This window comes from Equus przewalskii, chromosome 27 (genome assembly GCF_037783145.1).
Source record: "Equus przewalskii isolate Varuska chromosome 27, EquPr2, whole genome shotgun sequence".
NCBI lineage: Eukaryota > Metazoa > Chordata > Mammalia > Perissodactyla > Equidae > Equus > Equus przewalskii.
In genome coordinates, this window is record NC_091857.1 from 16204858 (window position 1) to 16226335 (window position 21478).

At 39.6% G+C, this 21478-nt stretch overlaps 1 protein-coding gene and 1 long non-coding RNA gene across 7 annotated transcripts in view; one reads left to right on the plus strand and one right to left on the minus strand.

The window, feature by feature from the left end:
- Positions 1–30: 30 nt before the first annotated feature.
- On the minus strand, positions 31–19588 carry BTG3 (BTG anti-proliferation factor 3). Its single transcript, XM_070597601.1, has 5 exons — positions 18873–19588; positions 14689–14867; positions 10361–10498; positions 5729–5936; positions 31–720 (listed from the first exon to the last, which is right to left on the minus strand). The coding sequence occupies exons 2-5, from the start codon at positions 14859–14861 to the stop codon at positions 481–483; spliced, it is 759 nt and encodes a 252-aa protein (XP_070453702.1). The 5' UTR covers positions 14862–14867; positions 18873–19588; the 3' UTR covers positions 31–480.
- LOC103565902 (uncharacterized) overlaps positions 5326–21478 on the plus strand; it is a 201513-nt gene continuing 185360 nt past the window's right edge. For 5 of the 6 annotated variants that reach the window (XR_011533936.1, XR_011533934.1, XR_011533935.1 and 2 more), the window contains exons 1-2: positions 5326–5460; positions 7163–7351. This is a non-coding gene — a long non-coding RNA (uncharacterized lncRNA). The remainder of the gene's footprint in view (positions 5461–7162; positions 7352–21478) is intronic. The other variant, XR_011533938.1, reaches the window with a different exon arrangement.

The window sequence follows — 21478 nt, forward strand, 5'->3', positions numbered from 1 at the left end:
TCTTTTTTATGCAGAGAACAGAAGCACACATTGTCATGCCTCAAACTACTTTTTATTTGCAACTACATGATTTCACGCAATTCTTCTAAACAACAATGACATAAAATAGATTTCCATGTGTATAAATAACTTACATACTCTCCATAAAGTAAATGCTTAAAGGTGCTAGAACAGATCGTCCACTCCTACAGTGTTCTTGTATCCAACAGAGTTGATGCACAATATATAAATACTCAAGTCCAGTATTAAAAACTCAGGCACTTGACTAACTTTAATAAAGTTTCTCAAACTATATCAATATATCTAAAGTGCATATATATTTTTTTAAGAAACATTATTCTCAATAACTTCTCTATAAAAATAAGTTTGATGGTTTGCCCCATCTAACTTTACTACTATGAGTATGAACTTGTAACTTTTAATATGCAGTCAGGCTTAGTCTACCTTCTCTCAACATGACACCAATAGAATCAAAAGCAGCTAGTGAGGTGCTAACATGTGAGGATTAATCCAGTGATTCCGGTCACAATGCATTCCAGGAGGAGGCACCCATGTTACTGGAATTGGGCGATACGGTTTATTCTTCCTTCCCTGATTTGGATAACCAAATGGAACAGGAGGAGGGTAGTGACTCTGATGGCCATTCCCTCGGTACATTCCTGGTTTTTTTCTGGGCAAAGGATGCCACATCGGAAGAGGCGGGAATATCAGTTCTGAAATCTGCATGGAAGAGAAAATAGTAAATTAATTCAAAAGGAAAAATTAGTCACTTGTTATGTAAAAACTAGGTGACCTTCCAGATTCCTCACTGAATAAAAACAAAACCACTCACCCAAAACCCTAAGAGCAGTTCTAAAGGGACATTCCTATGCTCAAGTCTAAATACATCTAACAGGTGATCAGTCCGTGTTTTCTGAATGAATGAAAATGAATAAACTTAACCACAGCACTCGAAAACGAGCAGAATTTTCTGGTTATTTCAACCAGAAAAGATCAAAACATAGAATGAATGGAAGCTTATAAGGACACATGTTTTAGACCAGTGGTTTCCACAGCTGTCTGATTAAATAAGGAGTCACCTAAGAAGCTCTTAAACAAAATGTTCATGCCCCAGCCTTGGTCTACTGAACAGTAACAAAACCTTAGGAATAGAGTTCAAGGTATGTTGACCACATTCTGCAGGTGATTCCCACAGAGCCAGTGGAGTGTTCTGGAACATCAGTCTTAGACCGCCCAATTAGTCAAGCGGGACATCAAATTTCCATTATCCAAAATATTCTCAGCAGTTTTGGACCTCTCTATTCAGAATGCCATGCCCTGTGACTATGAGTTTCAGAATTCTCTGATTTCTGATCTGCTCTTCTTAGTACAGCTATTTTAAAATTTACATTCTGTGTAGCATTACATTCATATGATAGTAAATTCAAAAGGTACAAAACTGTATACAGTGAGAAGTCCCTCTTCTTTCTTTGATTACCACCAACTCAATTACCTTCTCAGAAGCAAATAACACTAATCATTTTTTTGTGTATACCTTTAGAGATATTCTATGCACATACTTGTGTGTACATCTATATATGTACCTAAAAAAACACTCACGTACAATTTTGTATAGTGCTTTTTGAGCTAACATCTGTGCCAATCTTCCCACATTTTGTATGTGGGATGCTGCCACAGCATGGCTTGCCAAGTGGTGTGTAGTCACCACTGCACCCAGGATCCAAACCCACGAACCCCAGGCCACCAAAGTGGTGCGTGCAAACTTAACCACTATGCCACCGGGCTGGCCCCTGTATTTTTTGCACTTAATAAATACATTTCAGAGACATTCATATCAATACATAAAGAACTTTTTTGTTATTTTACAGCTAGACAGTAATGCAATAACTATGCCATAACTCAATTAACTGGTGTCGTACTGGCAAGACATTTGGACTGCTTTCAGTCTTTTACTATTAGAAAACAGCGCACGACAAACAAAACAAAACAATGCTGCAGTGAATGACCTCAGCATGGTTAATTCTTGATTATCTACAATAAGGGGAAAATAAGGAAAAATTTAGAGTTCAAATAATCAACCTGTACTACAAATGAGCAGCAAAATGGCATAAAGTTTTCATTTCTTTCTACATTGAGGTGCACAATGATATGCTTTTAAAATTGTCCAGAAAACAGACAAAATTCTGGAGCTTACATTTTCCTTTTCCAGTTAATTCTCACACCCCCCAGCAACCATTCTTCTGATTTCTACCACCAGACAGTTTTGTTTGTGAACTTCATATAAATATAATCATCCAGCATGTATTCTTTCGTGCCTGGCAAAATTCTTTTACTCAATCAAATGTTTCTGAGGTCCCTCCATATTGTGTCTATCATTAGTTCTGTTTTTATTGCTGACCATTATTCTACTGTATGAGTATATAATCCCCACCCCCATTCACTGGTTAATGGACATATGGGTTGTTTTCAGTTTTTTTTTTTTAACTATCATGAAAAAAGCTGCTATAAACATTCTAATACAAGGCTTTGTAGATATTTGTTTTCTCTTGTTAAATACTTAGGAGTGGAACCATTGAGTAACAGAATAGATGCATATTTAACTTTCTAAGTGCCAAATAGTTTTCCAAAGTAGTTGTGTACCCTTTTACACTCCCACCCACTGTTTATGAATCCAGCTGCTTCACATCCAACATTTAGTGTTCTCAGACTTTTTAATTTTAGCCATTCTGGAAGAAGCAGTGTTTCATTGTGGTTTTAATTTGCACTTCCCTGATAACAAATGAGGTAGAACACCTTTTTTCATGTGCTTACTGGCCATTTATACAACTTCTTTTGTACAGTGTGTATTTACATCTTTTGCCCATTTTTTTTTTGAGGAAGATTAGCCCTGAGCTAGCATTAACTACCAATCCTCCTCTTTTTGCTGAGGAAGATTGGCCCTGAGCTAACATTTGTGCCCACCTTTTTCTATTTTATATGTGGGATGCCTGCCACAGCACGGCTTGATAAGCAATGCGTAGGCCAGCACCCAGGATCTGAACCTGTGAACTCTGGGCTGCTGAAGGAGTACACGAACTTAACCACTATGCCACTGGGCTGGTCCCTTTTGCCCATTATTTTTAACTGGGTCATTTGTCCTTTATTATTATTTATAGGAGAGATTTTGAAAGTATATTCTGGAAACAAATTCTTTGACAGATATATGTATTCAGAATGTTTTGCCCCAAGCTATGCTTTGCCCATTCATTTTCTTAATGGTTTCTTTTGATGAGAAAAGATTTTCAGTTTTGATGAAGTCAAATTTATCAAAGTTTTTTTTTTGGTCCTTGGAAAAAATCTTTGCCTATCGCTGAAAATAAAGATATTTACGTTTTCTTACAAAAGTGTCCAATCTCGCGTCTGTTCAACTCCAAACCCCACACTCTTTCCCATGTACCCAGGTGTCAATTGGGAAAAGGACTGAAGCCAAAACCTGAAACCCTCTTCCTTCTCTCTGGGCCTCCTGTGGTCTTATTCCTTTTGGACCTGACTTTCCTTGGGATCCATGTGAGGGGGTCAGGCAGAGCTGGCAGCAGGACCCATCCCAAATTAATTTTTTGTGTGTGGTGCCAGGTAGCAGTTAGGTTCTTTTCTTTTTTCTATATAGATTATCTAATTGTTTCAGCACCAGTTCTTGAAGACTTTCCCTAGTGAGTTGCTTTGGCACTTCGATTAAAAAAAAAAAAAGACTGTTATGTGTGCAGGTCTATTTGTAGACAGTTTTCCATTCCATTAATATATTTGTGTATGTTTAAACCGTTACCACATTGTCTTGATACAACATAATGGCTTTATATTAGTATGAAGCCTCCAACTTGATTCTCCTTTTTTAAACTTTTAGAATCAACTTTTAGAAAAAGGCTTTTGGAATTGTGATTGATATTGAATTGAAACTATAGGTCAATTTGGGAAGAAACGACATAATCTTCTCTTCTTAATTAGTGGAGAGTTATCTCTGGGTGTACATTTCAGAAAACACTCAGACCTCTCAGAGAACAAAGACCCTAAACTAGGAATTTTTTGTCCTTACTTAGATAATCCCTTTATTAAAGCTGTTGACAATGCCAGGTTCAAATGAAAAAGTGAATCTGAAGAAAAGATTCAAGTGGGCCACCTGCAACAGCTTTCTGCAGAATGGCTTGTAATGGCCATGCTTCTCTGTCATGAAATGTTTTGTTAGTGAATATAATGTCAAGGAAAAATGTTTTATTTAAAAAGCACATAAAAGACACTTCAATGTCCATGCCTTTCTGTTATAATTTTATCCTAACAGTCTTTCAACATGGGAGAAAATAAATACAATTTAATTTAAAAAGAAAAACTAAAAATTAAAGGTCAATTTAATTGTAAAAAATCAGCAGGATTCAGTTCATTTGGGGACTTATAGTCTTGCTTTGTTGAGTAACAACAAATACAATTCTGAAATAAAATTGTCACATCTGAATAAATTCCAGGAAATTTAACAACAGGAATTTGCAGTAATATAATACATCATGCAGAGGAAAAAATGCCCAAAATATTTATGGCAAAGATCTTAAAAATGATCCCTGAAACACAAATATTATGTTTACTTACCTATACAGGGAATCTCTCGGGAAGAACACAAAAATAACTTGTAATGAAAACTTCCATGGAAGGACACAGGACTGGCAGTTGGGGGAAAGGGAAGGCTTGACACTTTATACTCTTTTACTCTGTTTGAAGTTGTTTTTTAAAGCAAGTGTATATGTTATCTTATAATAATGCACATATACATATATCCCTAAAAATATGGTACACTTCCTCCCAAGCCTAGGAAGGATAACTCAAAAACTAAAAAAAAAAAAAAATGAGAAATGAAAAATTAGGTTATAGTGAAAGGATGTTCATTATATAAATATATGCTGAACTTAAAGGTTTAGTTTCTCATACTCAAAACTCTGATTTCTTACTCATTAAGATCTAAATTCTCATTTTAGTCAAAATCCAACCCTACCATAAATCTAGTATCTTTTGTTATGTCTAATTAAGGCCAGATTAATAAAAACAGGTATATTTTTAAATATACTCAAATTAAGAAAAAGTACATGTGCAGAATAAGGCTCAACTCTAAAAGATTTCTTTAAATTTTTTAACTTCAAAATATATATATATATAGTATATTAAGTGTTCTTTGGTATGTGGAATATAAATAAATATGTGAATGAATCTGTAAGTGCATGCATGGTACCAATATGACTCTTCAACTATGAAAGCAAAGGAGATATTGTTTTGGCTTGAATAAAAAAATTAACTGAAATAGAATTTAGCGAGCTTTCCCTTTAATTATGGAAAGGGAGAAGAACAAGACAGTTAAACTGAAAGGTACAAATTGCAAGTGTTAAAGACTACAAAAAAATGAGTGGCTATTTTTGAATACAACAAGAATTTTTAAAACATCAGGTAAGTTTTATTACCATAATTTTTTTTCTATTCTTTGCCACACTTTTTGAAATTATGTTTACCCTACTTATTAAGTAGTAAAGCAGATCTTGATAAAGTGACTCAGGGTGCGTATTTCCACCTGAGAGGAGCAGCTTCCTGTTAGTGAAAGGCAAGAACTGTGATCCAGAATCTCAAATCAGAAACCTCGGGCAATGTGAGCAGGACTACCTGGAATGACCGGGCAATGCTGCTCGTGACCTTCAATACAGAGCTATTTCACAGTTACCTGGTAAATGGGGCTTGGGGTTGCAGTCACTGAGCTGGGTTTCACTTCTACTTCCTTACTTGTTTCTTCATCTGAAGAGGATGATCCTGAATGATAATCAGAGGTAACCTTATCAAGGGCTCTGGTAACCTTCTTAGAGATCTCATCCTTGTTCTCATCCTCATTTTCAAAGCTGGCAACAATGAATGCATTGTTTTTCTCTCCATACCTAAAAAAACAAGAACAAAAACTTAGAAACTCTGAAGTCACATCAACAAACAAAAAATGTCCATAAAAACAATTAAACAGGTCTAGACATGCCATCAGGCCAAGACAAAGAAGGAACTCTCCCAGAACTTGACCCTACATATACAGTATTCTAAGCCAGCTCCATGCTAACAGGCAGGCCACAGTTTTCTACTTCTGGTCTACTTAAGTACAAATAAAACTGACCCTATTCTTTTTCTCAATTTTCTTTTCTACTGCCTCCTAACAAAAATAGTTGTTTAAAACATCAAAGAGAAATTCACTGCTTTAATTACATTTTTTTATGTACCAATGAAACTGGCCATGCAGTAAAATTTTCTAAGGTATTTTTAACTGAACCTTGTAATACAGATTCTGGTATTCAAGTCACAAATCAACTAGATCTTTCCTATGAGATTTACTTTTACCACGATTAAATTTAAAAGAGGGCTGTGTTTCCTATAACTACCCTGACAAAAAGGAGAATTGAGGCAACTGTTGAAGTTAAAGGAAAAAAAAACTACTGTTGAGGAAAATAAGGATTTGCTTGAATTATACTGCTTACCTCACAGAGATTCCTAGGATAACTTATCACCTCTCATGTTAATTTCTTTAAAAAAGCAAAATGAACAAGCCTTTTTATCCTTTCAAGACATTTTTAAAGCCTTGACTAAGAACTAAGTGTCAGAATATGTAACTTTGGCTGTTGGTTACTACAAAAAAGGCAAATAAATTTTGCAATGAGGGAAAATAGCTTAATGAAAAGGAGAAACCCACAAATCTACTTAAATAGATTGCACAACATACAACACTATGAAACAATTTCTAGTAAGCGTTAGGACAAAGGAAATGAGTCGTTAAGCAGTTCTTACACAACATGTAATTAAAGTTAGACAAAGATTTTAAGCTTAAAAAACATAAAAACAACTTCAATAGAAAAGTAGGGTTAACTATAATTGACAATGATGTCAGTTAACTTCATTTCAAGATAACTTGTCTCAGATTACTTCTGAATCAGGAAGATATCTACAATAAAGTAAAAGGCCTAAATGCAATAAAGCCTTTGACAGTTTATATGGAGAGCAAGCAGTCTCACAGATGAGCTCTATTTCTTTATATAGCTGTGCTGTCTTCCATTCTCATAGGCTGAATGGGGCCATAAATGCTACCTAAATACAGTGCCTAACTCCCTTTCCTATTCTTTTTCAGTTTACTCATAAAAGGAGTTGCTACCTGATGGCAGAAAGACCACTCGTCACTAGCTCTGACCAGGGGCCAGTCATTTAATTTCTTCAGGCCTCGGTTTTCTATCTGCTGGGTGGGGACGATGGAGCCAGCTGGATACTGGTTGGTCTTCAGCCGGTGATTCTTCTTAGTATAAGATGTCTGAACAGTTGGGTGAGTTCCTCACAGCACAGAATTCACGTACTATAATTTAAAGTTTACTTTGCATAGGGTTTTAGCAATGGAAATTTACCCCTCTGTCCTCTCCAGGGTTTAAAGACTCAACAATTTTGATACAAACAAAGGTTAACTCATATGTCAATGCAAGCAATATTAATAATGGGCTTAGGCCTCCCTTCAGTTTTGCCCATTCTTGGAGTCAAAAGCCAAGCAAAACAGAAAGGCAGGAAATTTGAGAAAAATCCCTGCCTTTCTAGAAACAGAAACCTAATCAAGGGCAGACATCTAATGATTGAAGGATCAGCTTTATTAACTCAGATATCTTTCTTTGACACGAAAGTTCAACATCATTCCCTTTGTAGTATTTTGATATGAGGGTTCTGTTCATGATAAGTGAAATTGTTTACTCTATTACTGTAACATCAGAATGTAATTAATTCCTCAGAATTAGTAATGGTCAACTTTTAAACTTTCCATATTTTCAATGACACACAGCTAAAACGTTAAGGCCAATTTAGTTAATTCAAAACAAATCAATAGTATTTACATCTACTCTTTAATCAGGAAAAGAATTATAGATAGAAATTACAAGAAGAAAAAAAAGGTGTTGAATATGTTGAGTAGAAAATAAAGCGCTGCCAGCTTTCTCAGGCTTTTTCCTTATAGGAAAGATCTGTTATCTGTTCTGTATCCTCTTAAATATTTCACTAAGAGATAACCTTTCTAACTATATAACATTCTGCATCCTTCCAATATTTTATCCTGATGAAATAACTCAGACTATGAAGAATGTTCTTTGAGTGCATTTCAGTTTTTTTTCCATAACCTTAGTCTCTAGTATACCAATGAGTTATTATTTTTAATGACTCATTTATTCAATTATGTAACTACTAGATCAGCTTTGTTTTAATTTTCAGAATATTTATCTTTCCAGTTTTGGTCCAAAAGTACTAATCAGTATCTCAATCTCCTATATTAACTTATAGCAATCACCTTCATTCGATTGCTTAACATGTCTTTCTTTGTGGGGTTATCACTGAATGAACACCCCACATTCTGAAGATTTCTATTAGCTGTGAAAAAATATCACATCAAAGCCAAATTTTGCCAAAATTTTAATCATATATAAAACAATTAGAAGGCTACTGAATGCAAACATTTTCTTATATTAACAAGGTAAAAGCACAATAATTTTTCATTATCTGGCATTATCAAGTAATGCAGCATCCACTTAAGTAGAATGTCCACATAACTAATGCTTTATTTTCAGGTACCGAGATTTAGTTTAAGCATTTCAAATAAATATGTCCAAAATGTTTATACAATTACCTGACTTCTTAAACATCCTTGGACATAGAAATTTTTTCCTAATGATTTAAGATCACTGTATTGAATATTCATTATTTGACTGTGTGATAATACATTTGTGCCAACCCTTTTTTGCTCCTGCCTTTATGTCAGGCTATGTGATATTTTTTTTGGTAGCATCATGACTATTATGAACAACTCCCTTTCAACTGCTGCTTAGAATTTTTTATGGGTAGAAAAACTACACAACTTAAAGAACTGTGTGTTAAATAAGATCTAAGAATAGGCCTAATAAAAAAAATAAGCAATTCAATATGGTAACTTTGTGATAGCTATTTCTTGCATACTGAGGTCTTCTGCAGGGGTTCACCGGCTGACATCTACAAAGTCTAACCCCGGCCTAAGGTGAGTGCTCAGTTAGTCTCAGAATCTAAAAGTGTTTGACCTTCTTTGATCAAAATCTGGATGTCTTGCTCTTCCTTTTTCTAACTGAGAAAGAAGTGTTGGAGAATCTACTGCCTACACCCGGTTTCCCAAAGCAATAAGCTTACACCAACAGCTTATACCAAGCAGCTCCAGGGTGGTCCAGAAAAATTCAGTGGGTGAATAACAACGTATTTTGGGCATGACATGTCTTCACATCCAACTTCATTGTTGGAGATCAGGTCAAAGGCTATGACCACCTTTGGACGTACTAGGGTTGCATCAAAAAGCACTTATGCTACAGTCAACAGGGGAATTGTACCTCAATACCACACAGAAAGATCTTAAAGGAAGAGCTGTAGGAAATCACCCACAAGGGGTTTCATGCATCTGTTCATCCTGTTCCTCCTGCCTGAAGATGTCCTTCCCGCCTTGTCGTCTAGTTAAGTGCAACTCATCCTTCCCCATCAGCTCAAGTATCACCTAGTAAGTCTTTCCTGACTCCTGGCAGAGGCAGTAACTCTCTCCTTTGTGCCACCAGCCACTGCATTTTGTACATAGTTCTATTATAGCACAAATCACACTCTGTTGTAATCTGCTTATTCCTTCTTCTCCCTTATTACACTTTGAACTATCCAAAAGCAGAATGTTGCTTTCATTTTTTAAAACCTCACACCTAAGAGGCCTGGTCCACAATGAATGTTTTTCAGAATGAATGGAGTTCAATGGGCACCATATGCAACCCTCGCTTTTTACAAAGCTGCTCATTAGGAGACGAGAAATAATTTCCACTATGAAAACAAAACCATGAAAATATCACTCAGTCTCTTAAAAACCAAAAAGGGGGATGGAGGCAAGAGCAGAAACAAACAGCAATAGAAACCAAACAAAAGTTATTATCCAGAATTGTTTGGGATTAGTTTATTTCCTCATTTGCAGAGGGGAATGACAAGTGCACCGCCAATGAAAGAAGACAATAATTGACCTACAGGAATCTATGCGTCTACACTCTACTTCTTGGTCTACAATAAACTTCTTGGCAAAACTCTGGAAAAACCCTTCACAATCAGTTTTTGAGTTTCTTTAGAAGGAAAAGAAGAATGTAACTAGTCCTTCACTATCACCTCCAGAAGAGCATTTTACAAAATTCACATCTGAGAAAGTCAACCAGCTCCTGGCCATAAGGATACACAGGCAGGAAGTACCTGAGAGAATCTCCTAAGATCAGTTCCAGCATGGTAATCAGTTCAGCCGCTAAACTCAAGAACTCACCGACAGCACACCTCACACGGATCCACCCACAGAGTGAGCTCCTTTGGCAAGCCCAGGTCGCTGTACAAGATGCAGCTGTTCTCACAAGCCTTCAGGACATCAGGATCGACTCTTTGAAATTTATTAACACGAATGCATCTATAACAAAGTGGAGTAATGTTAATAGTTTTAATTGACTCAGTCAAAAACTTCATTACATGTATTTGCCAATGTTAATTAAAAAAATAACCTGGCCGAGAACCCAGAAGCACATCTATCCTGAACAGATAATAAATGTATCCTAAATAGATAAGAAATGATAATTAATGTAAACTAAAGGCAAAGAGGCAGCATCAACAAGACTACTCAGTCTGGTGGAAAGACGAGGGCATCTGTGTGAGCAGAAGGAAATCATGAGAACTGCCTCTACCTCATTTTACCCAGAAACTACTCACCCTCACATGTACATAAAACGAGCAAGGAGTATGAAAGTTGCGTGAAATTACTAAAGGCTCTGAAGGTAAGAGTTCTAATAGGCCAAGTTCCTATATGATAAAATCTTCAACTAACAAAAGGCCTCAACTAAAGTTTCAAATAATACTAGAAGATTCTTGTGACAAGTTTTGATCTGTCATTACCTTACTTATACATCCCAGATAATAAAATAAACCTTAAGCAGGGTGTCTTTTGCCTTACTTATAATTGTTCTATAAATACAGAAATTAGTCAAGGTCATAAAACCATTCATATCACATACTTAAGATTAAAATATAATCCAGAAGTGTTACTACCTTATTGAACTTCTGTTACCCAATGGTTTTCTTTTTAAATAGTTGTGAAAATAAGTGAAAACAATCTGTGAACCAATAGATCCTCTCCTCCATTTTTTTAACCTAAGAAATACATCTACGTAACAGAATGCTCAAAAATGTCTCCTAGTATGAATATAAAAATACACGTTAAAATAAGCATTCTGCTCACTCAGAGAAATGGTAGCTACAATTAAAGAATTTACCGCCTACAACTAAGAAATCAATCAAGAGAACTCAGGTTTGAGTACCAGTCCTAGTGCTTATTTATTGGATGAATTTAAATTAAGTCATTTCACTTCTTCCTTAGAGCCAAAGCTCTAAAGTATGGAAAATACAAGTTAACTGACAAATAGTAATTATACCATTAAATACAATGACATCAATAGAATAATGTGTTAAAGTTTTTTAAACTTAAATTATTTTATTAGTTGATTTCAATTTTCATTCAAAACGGGAAAAAGTTCTATTTAGGTGACACCTAATACATGTTTTTAAATAACTCTTTTTCAATTTTTACTCTGCAACGGACAGTTACCTAAATGCTTTGCATGTATTAACTCTTTTAATTTTCACAATTATCTTGTAAGTTAAATACTACTTTCCCCACTTTAAGAAAGAAAGGAGGCAGAGAAAATCTGAGTAACTTGCCCAACATCACAGAGCTAGAAAGTGGTAAATCCCCAGGGTTCAAATCCAGACCAGACTCCAAATTTCATTTATTTTTTTGAGGCAGATTAGCCCTGAGCTAACGTCCCCACCTACCTTCCTCTATTTTATATGTGGGACACCTGCCACAGCATGGCTTGCTAAGCATTGCATAGGTCCATGCCCGGGATGCCAACCGGCAACTCCAGGCCTCCAAAGTGGAGCGCACTAACTTAACGGCTACACCACAGGGCCGGCCCCCAAAGTACATTTTATTAAACAATACCCGATTCTGCCTGTATCTATCTTAACATCATCATTAACAATTCAGCAAATTCAGAGTGAAAAAGTTATTTTATAGCATGTAAGATGCTGTTTGTTCCTTTCAATAAGATAGTCCTAGGGGCCGGCCCAGTGGCGCAGTGGTTAACTGCGTACCTTCCACTTCGGCGGCCCGGCGTTCACCGCTTCGGATCCCTGGTGTGGACATGGCACCGCTTGGCACGCCATACTCTGGTAGGCGTCCCACTTATAAGCAGAGGAACATGGGCATGGATGTTAGCTCAGGGCCAGTCTTCCTCAGAAAAAAGAGGAGGATTGGCAGCAGTTAGCTCAGGGCTAACCTTCCTCAAAATAAAAAAAAAAGTCCTGTATTACAGATTCTAATGTTGTGTAGGTTGACTGAAAAGTCCCACGTGCCCCAGGATCAAAAGCAGTTAAGGGTAAGGAGATAGATCTTACATGTATGTTTTCATTATCTACAATGAGTGGGATATAGGCTCTAAGCTTAAAAAATGTATATGTAGATATAGATGCTTAAATAGAGACTGATTCAACAAAATTTGTGTATTTTTATGCCGCTTTTTCACTCTACATATTGTGACTACTTATCCATTAACAACCCTTCAAAAACAACATTTTAAGAGTTGCATAAAAATAATCTATCATTTACTTAATGTTGACAATTTGGTTCTTTCCAATGTTTTACAATTATACAGTGCAAGAAACATCCATATGCATACATATTTGTCTGTATTTGATTATGTTTCTAGAATAGATTTTTAGAAGACTTACTATTCAAAGTATGAATATTTTTACAGATTCCCATAATAGTGCCAAATTGCCCTCCATAGGCATCTTATTTGTATATACTGCAGAGAAATAATTTTAATTTATAAACACTTCAGAAGAAAAAGAACACTTCCAACCTAACCTTTGGAATTAATATTCTACTAACTCTGATTAATCCCATATTCTCTTCATTTTTACAATAGTAACAACCCACCATTAAGTCTAATAGTTTTCTACTTCAAAGACAGCTTCAAAATGACTCAATAATGATACTTCTGATCACATGCCAATTTAATCCTGTTTGGCTAACTTTTGTTCCTCAAGTTTTTAGAATTAATGGAAATGAAATTGTACACTGTCTGACCTTTAAGTATTTACTTGACAGTGTCTCCTTTTTCAGTAATAGTACAGTAGCTTGGCACTTCCAAAAGCCTTTGTCCAATGTCAATTACATCAGTGTAAAAGGCCTCAAGAGCGCTAACTCACAAAAGCTGTTCACTCCATCAGAAATGAAGACATACAAGAAAAAATTTAAAAAGTCAAATAAGAAGATAAAAAATAGTAACTTGAGTCTGCTTTGTACAGAACATCTACATTTCTACTTTAATTCACCACATTTTCCAATTAACTAGGGAACCTCTTTGGATAAAAATGAAGGAGAAAATACATCAATCACTTTGATTCTTTTCTTTTTAATACCCACACATGCTCACCTGGCTTTTAGCAAATGAGAAATAAACAAATCATATTTTCACCTCCCTTGTAGACTCCTTGAATAGTCTTGCCCTTGCCAGAGCTCAGTGCCGGAAAGGAAGTCCTTTTACATCAAAGCACATAAGTGCTGTTTTGTGGAGGACACATTGCAGGCAGCAATATGCATAAATAAAAGAATTTCTGTAGTCTGATAGCCACAACTATTCCACTTTTATTTTTTGTGGCTAAATCCACAAATGGGCAGGGTTTGACAGATGAGTTTAGCAGAACATTCTCAACCCAGGTTCCCAAGTGGTCATATAAATACTAGGGAGTGAGCATGCCAGGACATGTTCTACAGGAGCCTGTTCTTCTTTAAGCTGTAAATGTAACTTATAAACCAGAGTGCAGAAAACAGCTGCAACGGAGAATTACTTTCCCTCTCAGAGCCAAGGCAGTTGTTGCACTGTGGTATATAGAAAGCCCCTAAGAATTTAAGGTCAGTTAGACCTGACTTCAAATTCCAGAGCTAATATTTACCAGTTGTGGATCACAGGTAACTTATCTTCACTGATAGAATAATTATACTGGCTTTTACCATAAAGAATTATACACAGTACAAATGAAATTATTCCTGTGTCAAGAACATACTGGGTGTCTAATAATCTTAGTTCCTGTTTGCTATAAAACTTTTATTTTTTCAAAAAATATGTAACATGTAATTTACTTTTAGATACAAGGAGACTCATTTTAGTCAACTCCTACCATGCCCACTTACGGGCAATAGTTTTAGAGGTCCTCAAGAATTGTGAAAACCCCCAAGTACCTGTGATACATGGAGAAATGCACTCAAGTCAGGAGCCAAACTATCATTACAAGACAACTAACTCCTAGAAGCCTACAGTATTGGCCTCCCAAGTCCACACAGTGGGACTCCAACAACAAATACTTGTAGTCTAAAATGACTAAGGAAAAAATACTGGGACACTCCAGAAAGTTCTGTATTGTGCAGATAAACGGTGATAGGCAGGGACTGGGCACACTTCAGTCCTCTGGCCTTGCACTCATTTCAGGAGTTGACCAGCCTTTTCACTTAGTCCACTCCAGCTGTCCAATCTAATCCTTTACCTGTAGGCCTGTCCTTTTGATGGCTTTTCTGGATACCAGTGATTTTTGTATTTTTCTTGAAGTATTAGAGTCAATTTCTCAGCAAACCTCTCAACTGCCTCTTTTTTCAACTTATCATGTTTTCGAACTAGCCTTGTGAAAAAGAAGACAACAGCAGCAATTTCGTTCTTCATCGTTCCCTGCAAAAACAAGAGAGTCTTTCTCAAAAAAACAAAATATAAAAACTGGACAATAAAGCTCTGCAAAACATCTCTCCTTTAGAGTTCTCCTTCCTCCTTCCAATTTTATCTTGTGTTTCACTGGCTCATATCTGGAGTAGGGAACAAACAAGCATTAATTTATGCCATAAAGACCTTATTATAAAGTACATTTAGGAATCTTAAACACTCAGCTTTGTGAAGAAGTTCAGTCAAGAGAGCACACCAAATTGTTGCTGCTGGCTAAAATAAAATTAGAGATATTACTCAAAGAGAAGCACTACAATGACACTAGTATAAAGGTTTTACTAAATGTGTCAATATTTAACTACAATAATTTAAGTTTAAAATTCTGTAAAATAATTTGAACTTTAAAACATAAAAAAGTCCACCTTAAAACACAGTATTGTAGAGCCATTATAGAAAATATTTTGGCAGTTCCTAAAAAAGTGAGACATAGTTATCATACGACCCAGCATTTCTACTCCTATTTACCCGAGAGAATGAAAATATATGTCCACACAAACACTTGTACACAAAGGTCCATAGCAGCATTATTCATAATAGCCCCAAACTGGAAAGAACCCAAACATCTATCAACTGATGAGTGGACCATAAAGTGTAGTAATATACAGGTTTCCCCCACTATCCGAAGGTTGGCTTTATGCCACTTCACTTTTACAGAAAACCTAAAATAGTACCTGGCTTTGCTAACCAAAAGAAGTCTAAGGTGTATTTTCACTTTTAGGAAAAAAAGGCAAAAACCAAAAATGGCGTTCAGCGTTTGTTTTACTGCAAGTCACTACAGAGGCTAAGCGGTCATGCACACAGTCGTATTTCAAGCCTTTCACATCAGCCACAGCAAACAACAAACTTCGACCTTCTCAACCTTCGACATCGAGACAGGCAGACACAGAAGGTGGTAGATGTTAGTGGCCTGCCTGCCCTGATAGATTCAGTTGACCAAGAGAGGTTAATACACAACCCTCTTTTTCTCTCTCCTACACCCATCTCCTCTACTTCCCACCACCACAACCAAATGACTCAGCCTAACACACCACCACCACCACCCTCAGCCCTCCAATGTACTTACATTATTTCTACTTTATGAAGGCTGTGTATTTATCACATAATTCCTCCTTTTACTATATTAGTGCTCTCTTAGATTTTATGTGTTATTTGGTATGATTTGGTAGGTTATTTTTAGGTCTGAGATGCTCGAAAATTATTCCCACATAAATTAATGGTAATTGCTTTTTCACTTTATGCCATTTTGGCTTCCAAAAGGTTTCACAAGAACACTACTTTTGGATAGCGGGGGAAACTTGTACGTGCAGTGGAATATTATTCAGCAACAAAAAGGAATGAAGTATTGATAAACACTACAACATGGGTGACCCTTCAATATATTATGCCAGGGAAAAGAATTAGTCACAAAAGACCAAATACCGTATGATTCCATTTATATGACACGTCCAAAGAGGCAAATCTATATAGACAAAAAGTAGATTAGTGGTCTAGGAGGAACGGGGAGAAAGGAGGAGTGATGTCAATGAGTATAGGGTTTCCTTTTTGTGTGATGAAAACATCCCCAAATTGACCATGGTGATGGTTATACAACTCTATGAATACACTTAAACCAGTGAACTGTACATTTTAAATGTGTGAATTGCAGAGTATGTGAATTATATTTTAACAAAGCTGCTATACATGAAGAAAAAATACAGCATTAAGTGTCTGTAAGCATTCTTTCAGGAACAGAGATACATTTACCTAAAAGATATGGCAAAAAACAGTGGCTCTATCAAACAATATTTAAAAGAGTGGAAATTCAGGGTCATCCACAGAAAATCAAACTAAAAGAAATAATCAGAGATTTAGCTGCATTCTGGAATTGCCTCAAGAAGAACTCTTTTTAAATGGCAGATCTCATTTATCATTGATTAATCCATAAAGGCAATATCTTGTCCTGGGATTGTTTCAATGTATATTCCGTCTTTACTGGATGAGCTCATTCACTTGGCTGCTGTAAGTAACTTGGAGTTATTCACATGCTGCATTTACTAAGCAACATCACCTTTTTTGGAGCCAATTAAAGACACACAGCCTCTGCTATGTTCAGTATAAAAATGGACTAACCTATCTGATAGTTTGTTTTCTCACACATTCAAAAAATAAAGCTGATTTGGTTAACTTCATTTTTCTTTCCTCAAACCTGCTCTGAAAGTCTCTCTTCATAATACGATTCTTTTACTCCCGGTGCAAATTCAAACAAGGCATCTCACTGTGAAACAAATTCCACTTAGTTATCTGAGAGGTGTGCTGGCAGCCACAGCTACCCTGAGCCTGGATGGGAAGACACCCAAAGCTTCATCCTGGAACCCTAGAATGCCAAATCCACCTTCTACAGCCAGCTCCCAGGCACCACGGACTGGGCAGCCCCAGATCTCCACAACCGCTCTGCAGCTTCCTCCTGAAAAACCGTGAGCCCTTTCCACTTTATGAAGCTACATTCATATTCCACTACGTTCTAAGTTATGACGCAAAAGAAAACCCACTGCAATTTAATATATGGTTTGGCATGAAAGTTGCTGATGAAACTACATCAACCTCCACCCCACCAAAGAAAAGAAGGAACCACACTAAAGAAACGTCCTGAATCCTTAACTAGATCATTCTCATTCATTAAATTTGCCAACTAGGATCTACAGATCTGAGTTTTGGGTTTGGTTTGCCTTTTCCCCCGCTCTGTTTCTTATCAAAAAACAAAAGGAAGAAAGGAAGGAAAGAACCACTTAGTGGTTGCTTTTGGTTGTAACACAGATGAGTCATACGCAATTACTTTTCGTTTGTTTGTATGCAGGAATGACGCCTGAATAGCTGAAAAACGAACCCGCCCCCACCAGTCAGTATTCTAGGAGTACCAAAAGGTGGAAGAGGGAGAGCTCTAAAGTCAGGAAGGGAGAAACAGAAACAAGCAGGGCCACTAGGACCTTCGGCGCCTAGAGTGAGTGGCCGCGATCCCTCCACCCACGCTTGGAGCGAAAAGCTCCCATTTTAAACATCGCACGGTGACGTCATCGTGGGACGTCGTCACCGCGGCGGCAGCTCCTTAAGTTCTACTTTGTTCCACGGGCTCCTCCGCTCCCGGCGGCGGCGGGCATAAACCCAGAGAACCAAGCCCTGCCTTCCAGGAGTTGCTCACTTTGTACTTTTCCCTGCCTTGTCACGAAAAACTGATCGCGATCGTTTCTAGAAACAAGTATTTCTCCTGCTGTACGGTCCCAAGGTTGAGGGCGCGGGGATCCCGGCGGCGGGACAAAGCGGGACGAGGCTGTGGGAGGGGGCGCTACCGGGGCGGCCCGGGAGCCGGACTTCTGAAGCCACCAAACCCGCTGCTAAGCACTCCCGCTGGGGTTCGGAGGGCGCTCGATGGGCACCAAACATCTCCCCCCTCTGGAAGGAACCGCCGGGAAGCGCGTCCAACTTCGGAAACCGCGGGCTTCCCCGCGGCAGGGGAGGGCCGAGCCCAGCCCCTCCTCCCCGCCGCCGCGCTGGGGGCGCCTTCCCGGCCGCCCCGCGGCCGCCGCCCCCGCGCAGGCGCCGGGGGCCCGGGTTCGAGGCTGCGGACTCCCCTCGGGCAGCGAGCTGCTCCCGGCTCCACAAATCGCTCGGCCGCCGCCGGGCCGCCGCCCACCCCGGGACTGAAGGTAACGCGCCGCGGAAACGTGGCAGGAGCCTCGAGGCGGCGGCGCCCCGTCCCGCTCCCGCCGGGGGTCGCGCGGCAGCCCTCGCCGGCCGCCCCCGACCCCCTACCTCCCTGCGCGCCGAGCCGGAGCCCAGGCAGCCGGCTCGATCCGCACTGCTCCCCGGGCCCCGCGCGCCGCCCGCCCGCGAGCCCTCGACGTGGCCGCAGGGCCGCCGGACCCCCTCCCGCCGCTGCCCTCAGCCCCGCCATGTCCGCCTACCCCCGCCCGCTCTCCTCACCACAGCCGCCGCCGCCGCTCGGGGGCTGCAGATCGGGCGGCCCCGACCGTCTCCGAGGCGGGAACCGAGGGCGCCGCCTCAGCGGGCTGGCACTGGGCGGCAGGGAACGCGGCGAGTCTCGTCCGGCGCGTGCGGCTCCCGCGTCGTCGGACGGCTGAGCGCGCGCTGAGAGGGCGGGCGGGCGGGCGCGCGCGAGCGAAGGCGGCCTTGAGGCGGCGCGCGGGGGGCTCGCGGCCCGGAAGAGGGGAGGGGCGATGACCCGGGAAAGGGTTGGCGCCGCGCGGGACCGGCTCGCGCGCCTGGGGGGAGGAGCCGTGGGCGGGGCTTCGCCGAGAGCCCGCCCCCGAGACCCGCGCCGCGCCGGGCGAGCAGCATCCTCCGCCCCGCCCCGCGCCGGTCGCAGACCCCCTAGTCCGACAGTGACGCCCACGGCGCCGAGGGCCGCCCTTCCCCTGAAAGACCCGTGCGGAGGGCTGAGCTGGCTCCTGGTGCGCGCTCCAGCTGCTGTGGCTCATTCGGGGGTCGCGCTGGCCGCGTCCCCTCGGCTGCCTGGGCCTCTGCTTTTCCTTCTGATCTCTCCCGGCTGCTCTGTTCCGTGACACCCTCGGGCCCGGAGGGCGAGTTCTAGACCCAGCTGTGTGGAGCTCTGGTTCTCTAGACCCAGGGCTTCGGGGCGACACGGACCGGACGGAAGGGAGACTTGGCGTGTATGGACTGATCCGCGTCCTTCTTGCTGTAGTAACTGCAGCCGCGTCAACTGTGCAGCCGCCCTGTTAAATTTTAGGTTGTTTTGAACTCCTCCTTGGTCCCTTCCCTGGCGGGGCCGGTGGCTCCCTCAGAGCGGGGATTGCCTCCTGTTGACCGAGGTGTCCCAGCCTGGCCCTGAGCACAGTGGCTTGCACAAAGGAGGGGCTCCAGGGATGTTGGCCGAATGAATGAAACCTTGCGAGTCCGGGCTTTCTATTTCGGAGACGCTTCTAGTGAAGATGCAAAGCTTAATCTTTGAGCAAATACCAATGTGGAAAAGGTGCATTAACTTTCTGAAGGAAAGGAGCAACATCTTTTCCAGCCTTTTGTGTTGCATTGGTACCATGGTATTAGTTTTGTGAAAGCAGTTTAATACATCAAACAGGCCAGAAAAATGCAAGATATTTCTACTTTTTTAAAATTATTAGAGGAGAGAGTTTTCATTCTTTCTGACTAAAACACGTTGTAAATTACTCAAGAACTGATTGTTCAAGTTACAGAAGTTACAGATTGACCAGATTCCTCACGGCCCACTGGGCCTGGGTGCAGGTTTTCAGCCCAGTTTTATGAATATTTTGAATTTTTATTACTGATGTTAGTGATTATAGCCTATTAGCATTCAAAAGGATAATTTTTTTAGCAGTAATTAGTATGCAATCCCAAAACCAGTACAATAAACTTTATTTGTAAAAAAAATTACACTCTTCTATCTAGGGTTATGTACTGGTCAATTTAAAGAGGATATGGATATTTAACCCTGGACTGTTCTAGGAGATGTGAGGATGTTTTCATTCTAAACTCAACAATCTGATTGAGGTTGTTTTACTGGTGAAGGTTTTTATCTCTGCAATTTCATAAGATAGCTATGTAGCCACAAATGTTACTCGAATTGTGTTCAGAAACTTCCATAGCTCAAGATTGGTATTTTGTGTAATGTTTATGAATCTGTGATCCACGTGGTCCAGTCTTAAAGTAGTACTGTATTGAACACACACAGGCATGTACCTGAAACCTAATTTCAAAATAACTTTAAAAAATTCTCATAGCCTGAACCCTGTGAAGCAGATAAATAACAAACAACATATCTTAAGCACTTGTCTTTTCTTTCTCATCCACTGTTCTCACACAAGATAGCTGCTTGTGTCCCTCTATCATTTTAAAACTTGCCCTAGTCTTCTCCAGCCCTGGCTGTGTGTTTCCAATTTTTCCCCCAGCTCTCTTTCCTCCTGAGTCAGAATCACAAAAGCCCACAAGAACTGGTTTAGCAAGGTAGCACCCTCTTCTTTAGGAGGCTGGAAGAGTGAAGCAGAGTTGATAGAGACAATTATGCATTAATATGTATTTTTCCTTTCACAGCTGATTTCTTTTCACAGTGAACTCTGAATGTTCACTAAGTTTGTGTGTTAATAGGTGTCGTTTGCTTTTAGCACAGTGGTTTCTTTTGAAAATGAGTCACCTTAACCGGGCAGGGGCTTTATAATCACACGCATCTTGTGCTTGTATCCAGAAATCACAGAGAACACGACTCACAGGCAATCACCAAAATCTGTGAATAGCTTTCAAAAGCGGGACTTATTTTGCACTAAATAACTGTGTAACTCTTTAAAATCTGTTATTCCTTTAAGCTTAGGGAAGTTCAGCATTGAAAATGGAATGTCTCAGGTACCATCTTCTCAGCCCACATGTCAAGTTTGAATCTGAATACAAAGCCATCACTTTTATGGTGGATGTACAGAGTTCTGTTATGTAACATCAGGGAAAAGTGTGCAGCCTTTAGGGCCCATGGGAGGTCTAGCAAGTGGGATCTAAGACTTTTTATTTTTATTTTATTTTATTATTTTATTTTATTTTTTAAGACT

Coding starts and splice junctions, on each gene's coding strand:
- BTG3 (XM_070597601.1), bottom strand. CDS start 14,861: ATGAAGAACGAAATTGCTGCTGTTGTCTTCTTTTTCACAAGGCTAGTT. Junction 5,937..10,360: donor CCGTGTGAGGTGTGCTGTCG/GTGAGTTCTTGA, acceptor TTGTTTTTTTAG/GTATGGAGAGAAAAACAATG. Junction 721..5,728: donor CCCCAAGCCCCATTTACCAG/GTAACTGTGAAA, acceptor TCTTCCATGCAG/ATTTCAGAACTGATATTCCC.